Raw genomic sequence first — 8,950 nt, forward strand, 5'->3', positions numbered from 1 at the left:
AATGGATGGGCTCCCAACCAAGAAATTGGAGCAGCTCGTGCGGAGATGGTCAGAGCAAGGGGCCATCTCGAGGCCAACTCCTGGCACCCCACCCCTGATAAACTTTGGGGAGAAACCAGCCGGGGGGAGAAAAGGCGGCGGAGAACGAAAACCTCCGCCCCCTGAAGGTGAGGGGGCGGACGGAGGGTGGATGTTCATAAGACAACTTGCATGCAGTGCAAACGGAGACTTGCTGCTCACGGTAGCGGTAGGACCAAAGAAAAGACCGGTAATCTTTTTAATCGACACGGAGCACAAATTACTGCACTGAGTCGAACAGAAGCAGAGCGATGTGGGATCTCGGTACCCTCTAGAAACGTGATTGTTTCAAACGCTCTGGGAAAAACACAATCGGTACCTATGACCCCAGTGTCACTATGGTTACCAGGGGAGGATGGCCCTGTTAATACTATGGTGGCCATAGGATCCTTTCAAATGAATCTCTTGGGCATAGACGTTTTAAAGGGCAGACAGTAGCGCAACGCCCAGGGAAACTTGTGTTCTTTCGGCGTCCCGCAGATCAAGCGGTTGGCCGAAGCCCCCGGCGCGGGGGTGCGCCTCTTGCAAACGGCGCCTGCTCTCCCCCCTTCCAAACTGACAAACGTGAAACCCTACCCGCTATGGGAGCCAGGGACGGAATCGTGCCAGTGCTGGAGGACTTAAAGGGGCAGGGGATTATAGTTCCCACCCACTCCCCCTTTAACTCCCCGGTATGGCCGGTCCGAAAACCAAATGGCAAGTGGAGGTTGACAGTAGATTACCGGAGGCCGAATGCCAACACAGGCCCATAAACAGCTGCTGTACCGAACATTGCCGAGCTTATAGCTGCCATTCAAGAGCAAACACACTCTATTATGGCAACTATTGACGTTAAAGACATGTTCTTTATGGTCTCCCTGCAGCCGCAGGACCCGGACCACTTTGCCTTTACCTGGGGGCGGCAACAGTACACCTTTACACGGCTCCCTCAGGGATACAAGCACTCCCCCACCTTAGCCCACCACGCTCTAGCACAGGAGCTGGAAGCAATTCCCATAAGGGCAGGGGTGAAGATTTACCAACACATAGCAAAATTCACGCTAAATGGACTGTTTCTTCGTTCTGACCCGAGAAGCAAGTTTGCTTCTACTTTTGTGTTTCAGGAGGGAGCCGCCGATCCGGACACACACCACCTGAAGATCAGTATGCGCATGTTATTCGTGGTTATACTAGTTTGGGAATGTACCTATAAAAGCAGCGGAGGACTAATTCCTTCACCCTCCCCTGACCCGTCTGATCCCTTTAAAGACAATGAATCGGTATTATTAGCCAAAGCTGTAAGCCGAGCTTTTAATTTAAGTCATTGCTGGGTTTGCGGGGGACCTCTGGGACTGTCAAGTTGGCCGTAGACGTCCACACCTGTCACCCCAGCCCAAATTGTGAGTAATTATAGTGAGACCACGAATGACACTTGGGGTGATAGTGGAATGTGGCCAATTCAATTTCCTGCTGTGGGGCAATATTGTTTAAATCTTACTCAAAAGGGAGGGGTCTATGTGGGAGAAAGCAAGTGCCAATGGACACTTACAAACAAGTTGGCAAATGCAAATAGGGGTATCTCCACATGGGTGTGGCTTGATAGTCGAGGGTTCAAAGGGTACTGAGTAAATAAAAACAAAATGTTAATTCTCCAGCAATCTAGGGACCACGTCTACAACCAAACCTGCAAATGGAAAAACAACTCCAGGGCCTGGTATTGCACCGGCCGGATGAATAACAACCCAACCGTCTTTTTTAGCCCCGTAGGCAACGATAAAACAATGTATTTCGAGTTCCCTGAGGATGCAGCAGGACCATTTGCCAATGGGGCCACAGCTACAAGGGGCCATTATGGGATTTGTGGACATACCGCCTACAAACAACTGCCAGCACATTGGTCAGGGGTCTGTTATGTAGGAATTATCCAGCCTTTATTCTTCCTTCTTCCACAAACGGGTGGCTCTCAGTTGGGGATAAGATTGTACGATAATCTGGAGGATGGAAAGATTGCCTGCTGCAAGCGAGCTGTTGAGGTGAACATAGGTGGAACACAAAAATGGGGGGAAAAGGAGTGGCCTCCTGAAAGAATAATCCAACATTACGGGCCTGCCACCTGGAACCCCAATGAACCGATATCAGGGGTGAGGGAACCAATCTATAATTTGAACCATATAATCCGATTACAAGCGGTTTTAGAGATTGTTACCAGTAAAACTGCCAATGCTATACATCTTTTAACTCAACAGTCTCAACAAATGTGCATGGCAATCCTTCAACACCGCATGGTTTTAGATTATTTACTGGCTGAAGAAGGAGGCGTAAGTGGGAAATTAAATGTCTCTAACTGTTGTTTAGAAATAGACGATGTAGGCGAAGTAGTCCTCCAATTAACCAAAGACATTAGAAAAATAGCCCACGTCCCCATCCAGACCTGGAATGGTTGGAATGGTAATCGATGGTCCTGGCTGCTGGGGGCGCCGTGGGTGAAACAGTTGCTGTTATATTTGTTACGTGTGTTTGCCACTTTAATGTTTTTACCCTGTATAATACCCTGCTTTGTTCAGCTAATACAACATGTGGTATCTAATACGCAGTTCATACCTACCACCTCACCCAATGGCATAAAACGAATCCATGCCGTTCGCCGGGTAGAACCTACCACAATAACCATTGTTTAGACCTCTTTAAAAAAAAAAGGGAAATTGCATATTCCTACCCATGTCATACTCACCGGTTTTTCTGTTCATGTTATAATGGTGAACTACCTTGCCCAATGGATTTCTCAGGGTTGTTCTATAAAGTTGAACATTGTTAAACTTACAAAGGTTAAGGAAAAAGAGTGTTTACATTGGGCAATGTTCCTGTTTGTTTGTTTGCAATTGAGCACTCTCTTACCATGTCCCATGTCACCTTTCTCCTTCACACCTCCCCTTTTTCTCTGCTTCTGTTTCCACCTCTTCTCTGTCCTCTCTCTTCCCCTTCCCACCTCTCCTACCACTTTGAAGACTGCAATGTCAAGACACAGGGTGGTGTTGAGAACTGTTATGGAACCAGAATTGTCTCGACACTGCCGTTCTACCGCCATCTTCTGGCTTTGACATCCAGCCCCCGACGAAACCACCACAGGATGCCCGCACAGAGACCAGGACGCGAAAGGCGGGGCCATGAACTGCACGTACGCCTGCGCAGACACCAGGGCGCGAAAAGCAGAAGCGCAAACTGCATGTACGCAGGCCCATTCTGCACATGTGCATCGCCCTATAAAAGGACCGCGTGCGCCTTTTGAGGCTCTCTTTTTCTTCTCCTCTTACCCCGCCTACTCCTTGGAAGCTGCTCCCATGGACAGAGGCTGGATCTCGCTCCTCTTTTTCTTCTCCTCCTGCTCCGCGCGCTCCGTGGAAGCTGCTCCTGCGGACACAGAGGCTGGACCGACTGGGCCTTTGATCGACAGGACAATGCCGGACTCGGAGTGGCAGTAGCTAGTTCCCATACGTGGCTCTCTTCTCACCCGCCTGAGCATGCTCTTTCTCTCTTTTTCTCTTCTCTCTCTTCCTCCCCCCCACCGCCCCCCCCCCCCCCCCACTCCCTACCCGGTCCTCCCTCACCCCTTCGTTCACCAAAATAAAGTCAAAAGGTTGTATGGCATTTGACCTCGTTTGCGTCTTAATCTCATCCTTGGGATCGTATCGAAACCTCCCCCGACATTGGATCGGGACATTTAATTGGCGTCACGGACGGGATCCCCTGAGACGAGGGTGCCGTACTACCTTGTTGTGGGGTGCTGTGTGATTGTGGGTGAACGAGACGTACGAGCAAGTACGAAGCGAGTGCGCAGTTCTGATCCACGGTTCTCCCCCGACATTGGATCGGGACAATATGCAAATGTAGTGTCTCAGATATTAAAACAATTGTATTGAAAAGATGAGCATCCTAAAATAATAAAAGAAAAAGTGGAAAAAGTTAACTTTCTCATAGCATTTTGCAGGATTTTTTAAAAATTCCATTCTAACAGTGATCTGAGGTAAGCTTTAAATACTCCTTAGGATATATAATTATACATGAAAGGTATGTAGTTAAAAAATGTAAATATTTAGAGAAAAGATTATAGTGTTTTTTCACTGCTACAAGTATTAAGACTGAGCATGCTAAATACTTTATATTTCATAAGTTTTGATGCATTTTTAAGAATCCTGTAAGTTCATTTTTTTGTAGAAATTGATATAATTTAATAATAATTAACACTGAAGTAATATCTAAAAGGACATATATAATGTCTTTCAAAAATTACATTGTAAATAAGATTTGGTCTGGAGTATCAAGAAATGAATCAGATGAGAGAGCTATGTGGAAATTACTATTCAGTCACCTAAGATGTTTAAAATGTCTTGAGCTCGGAGAGCAAGGGTTATGGGAATTTTGATAATAGGGTACTTTCCACCAACTTTCTTTTTTTTTGCATACTTGCTGTGTTGTCCTATATTGGTAAAGGTGGTTTAGATATCTTTTTTTTTTTTTTTTTACTTGTTAGCATTAATGAAAGGACATGCTGTCTTGCTGTTATTATGTCCTTCAGTAGTTACAGCGTTGTGTGAAGTTTGGAAATGATTCATTATAAAGAATTGCATAAATGAATATGCAATATGCAAGAGTCCAATAATCTTAAGAGCAAACTTATTGTTTTATGAAAAATCTTGTCTATCAAGAAGTTAATGTTCAAGATCTGGAATGAGAACTGAATATTCAATATCTTATTTAAAAATGTTAGTTTAAAATCATAATGTATATCGAGCTTTCTGACATATGCACCATTTGTTATTTAATAGGTATTGCAAGATAATGAGAAACACATACACTTAATTTATGCTTTAATTAATTTAGTATGACTTAATCAGCCAATTCCTCTAGTTTCCAAGTATAGGAGCTTCTGAATACAAGCAGGTTTTCAGTTAAATTTAAAATCAAGTTGAAGTATCTTTGTTTTAAACTAAATAAGCACGTTTTCCTTTTTTTTGCATTTAGATTGTTGCATGTCCTTGCTGAAAGAAAGAGGGCACTATACATATTATCAATACAGAAGGAAGTTCCAAAATTGACGGCGCTTTAATATGCAGTTTGAAAGTTGATCTCCTTTCTGAGATAGATTTATACCATTACCAGCTTCCTAAGGAAGAGTCCATTTTTATTCAAATAAAACCAAATTGGATTTTTTCAGGTGATCTTTTTCTGTCCTCACTTCTGTCTCAATGGTAGAAGATGTGAGAGCACAGGGGAGTGCGTCAGCTCATAAGAATTAATTTTGTTTGTAAGCATTTTATTTCACAATATTTTTCATCACAGGGAGCACCTGTAAGGACATTGCTGCCACTGCATATACAAAGGTATTTTAATTACACTGAAAATTCATTGGCACTATGTCTGTCATGAAAATGACAACATGTCACAGCCTGCAGGCTGGCAGAGTCATTACATAGATGTGTTTTGGTTTTTTGTTTTTAAATAAGGAGCTATCCATGTGTTTGGGTCTTTTTTCAGACTTTTCAGGGCTGATAAAGGAATCCTCCTTACTAAGAGCTCAGCTAATCTGATGTGAGGCCTCATTAGTGCCTTTCTTAAAAAAGACACCACTTTCTATGAATTATCAAACACTGATATCTTCCCTTTCTTTTTTCTCCCTTACTCCCCTTTCTTTTCCTTTAAGCGTATGTGAGAGCCTTTTAGTGGGTCTTTGAGCAAGTACTTGATGTTATACACAGAATTGCATGATCAAAAGACAATCCTGCAATTACTTAGAAAGACGTTTTAGGCAGCAATCTGGCCATAAAACATCTGGTGAAGAAGCAGCAGATAAATACATGGTGTCATCAGGAAAAGCAAAACAAAAAAATCCTCACAGCTGAGTTGTGGCAGCGTTATGAAAGAATAATGCATTAGTTTTGTATTTTCATAGAATCATTAAGGTTGGAAAACACCTCTGAGATCATCAAGTCCAACCTGTTAACCTAACTGCCAGGGCCACCTCTAAACCATGTCCCTCAGCACCACATCCACGCATTTTTTGAACACTTCCAGGGACCGTGATTGTGCCATTTCCCTGGGCAGTCTGTTCCAATGCCTATTTTGCATTGTAATGACTGAAACAAAAAACACTGCCTACCTGGAAGGCTAAAATGATACTATCTCTGTTAACTCAAGGACTTCTTAATTAGAAGTCATAGGAATTTGCATTTTAGGTACTCTTAGAGAAGATTCTGAATTAAAAAGTAGCAAAATGAAAAAAACCGTATCTTGTTTTCTCTGAATATGGGAGAACCAAATGCAATGAGATACACAGGCCTAGGGGAAAAAGAGATTGAAAACAAAGCTTTTCAGTTAGCTCTTTACCACTAGAGGCATTAGAGATAACACCTTTCATAAACTGAGAAAGCTGTATCTTAATGCAAGGGGGTTTTTTTATTAACCTCACTTCTGTTGGAAAACTATTTCACTATCTCATTATTGATGGCTGGAAATTTTCTTTTAATTTCAAGCCTTTGGTTGTTCTTGGACATTTTTTAATCTGCTTGTACTTTCATTTATAACATTGAACTTTGTGATGGGATCTTATATTCATCGTAAATCCTTCATGCTGTATGCAAATAGAAGGACTGAAATGGCATAGGGATGCAACTATCTCACTAAATAAAATACAACTCAGAAGAAAACATAGGAGTAGATCCGCTAATCACCCTGAGCCTTACTTTGGACAGATCCTACCAGCTCCTTTTATGACAAAACCCTGTGTAGCTTTAGGGAAAGAACATTTAAGAGTCCGTCCATGTCCTATAATCAATATGGTCTAATGATGTGCAGGTTTGCTCCTCACCAGGCACAGTCCTCCAAAACTACACCCGTGGAGTTTATGTCATTATACGCCTTTGTGTGTCCCCACATTATGTTTCTGGGCATGCCACATACAGTTCCAGCATTGGACTTAAAAATTATCATTGCCAGGATTTTTAAGGAAGTATCTCATTTTTCTAATACATCATGTGCCAACCACAGAGGAGTACAATGTCCAGGCCAAAGCGATCAAGAACAGAGGCATGAAATTGCTTGGAAGCGAAGAAGCTTCACTTCTACCTCAGTCAGCCTGGCTACACACCCAGAAGTGAAAAAGCAGTAGCAGCATTAGCTCAAAAATCACCATGCCTTTGATGGCAGTAGACATCCTGATGCAGTTCAAGTAGTCTTTGCCAGGTCAAGCTGCACTTGACCTTGGGAGCACTTGGGAGAACCGTAGCAGTTCACAGCTTCCAAACCTTTGTGTTCAGGCCTCTCTGTTTTCTGGGATTAACTTAAAAGTGAACCATTAACCTTGACTGACCTACCTGTTCCTACCTCATCTTTTGGAACAGGGATGCAAGGAGGGTCCCTCCTGCCCAGCGCCCTGACAGCCCCTTCCCTCTCCAAGTAGACTCAGGTCTGCAGAGTGATAGAGTTCATGCTGAGAAACAGGAGAGAAAGAAATTCGTTAATAAACTTGGACCAAAGAACATAGAAAATTATCTCAAGATCTTTTAAACAAATGTATGAAACACTATCACTTGATGATCTCTTAGACAGCACTCATGTCAGGTGCATTCTTCTAGGAACTCGTCGGATTCCAGTGTACAATAGTGAATACAGGGGTACAAAATTCTAAATTACAGGAAGATCAACCATTTTGAACGTAGGCTATAAGTGGAAAACATTAAGAACTTTTAAAAAGCCTTTATTCCAAGATAGTTTTTCCATTCCCTTACTGTCTACCAGCAGGAAATCCCTTTCCACAACTAACTGTTAAGCTAATGTGAAATTGTTTGTGGCAATAGGCTTCAGATAGCCACAGGTCAATGTTGATCAAAAGAGCTTATGGACACTGAGGTGATAAAAGTTTATAATGCATCACTAAGCACCCTGTACAAACAAATGTAAAGAAAAACATATAAAGAAACATTTCCATAATTTTCCCTGTTTTCAATATGTGACATCCAAAATTCCATTAAAATTAGCTGTTTCATGAAAACAATCTGCTGTACTCTGCACTGAGTTACGATGCAGTTTATGCAAGAACTTTTTATCTGCAAGGATAAATCTAATATAGAACATAAATATTACAGTCACTGAGCAATTATGGAGCAATTATGATCTATTAAAACTACAAAGTATGTACACATGTAAATACAATAAACAATCTTTTCATGTTTATGAATGTTTTTTAAAGTTATTGAATATGCCAAAATTTAATAATTCACTTCAAGAATCTATTTACTGTCGTGAATTACTCATGCATCATCTACTTATTTCTCACAATTATTCATCATGTGAATTAGATTTAAAGATGAATCAGTAATCTCCATGAACAGTTGGTGCAATCTAAGTTCTGCTGTGAGAAATGGGGGGTAATATTAAGGCCAGAGGTTTTCATTACACAATTATTGTAGATTGATTGCACTCATAATTTTACTCCACAAGGACAGAAGGTCAAGAGTATGTAAATCAAAATTCAAAGAATTAATGAAGTTTAGAAGTACAGATTTTTAAATGATATGTGTTATGTTAAGTACTACCCAGCAATAAACTTACATTTATAGGCAACTGTTTGAAAGTATTTACACAATGAGGCAACATGACAGCTTGATGCCAAATTTACAAGTAGGATGGATGAAGTGTGAAATATATATATAACATATATAATATATAACAAAATAGTATTTCACTGTCTACTGAAATTGTACAATCAGATTTTAAAATGTATGTATAACTGTTTGTAATACCTCTTGTCAAATGGAAGAACTCATTCATTTATCTTGAACAATATTTCCCTTTTTTGCAACAGCACAATACTGGGAGCCACCATGCTTCTGTCATTGTC

The 8,950-nt window shown here is 41.4% G+C and overlaps 1 protein-coding gene across 1 annotated transcript; it reads left to right on the forward strand.

The window, feature by feature from the left end:
* Window positions 1–1,787: 1,787 nt before the first annotated feature.
* On the forward strand, window positions 1,788–2,735 carry LOC148057121 (endogenous retrovirus group 3 member 1 Env polyprotein-like). Its single transcript, XM_087746669.1, has one exon. The coding sequence runs from the start codon at window positions 1,788–1,790 to the stop codon at window positions 2,733–2,735; it is 948 nt and encodes a 315-aa protein (XP_087602795.1).
* Window positions 2,736–8,950: the final 6,215 nt, after the last annotated feature.

This window comes from Nipponia nippon, unplaced genomic scaffold (assembly GCF_047370975.1).
Source record: "Nipponia nippon isolate SJK-2023a ecotype South Korea unplaced genomic scaffold, ASM4737097v1 scaffold_10, whole genome shotgun sequence".
Classification (NCBI taxonomy): domain Eukaryota; kingdom Metazoa; phylum Chordata; class Aves; order Pelecaniformes; family Threskiornithidae; genus Nipponia; species Nipponia nippon.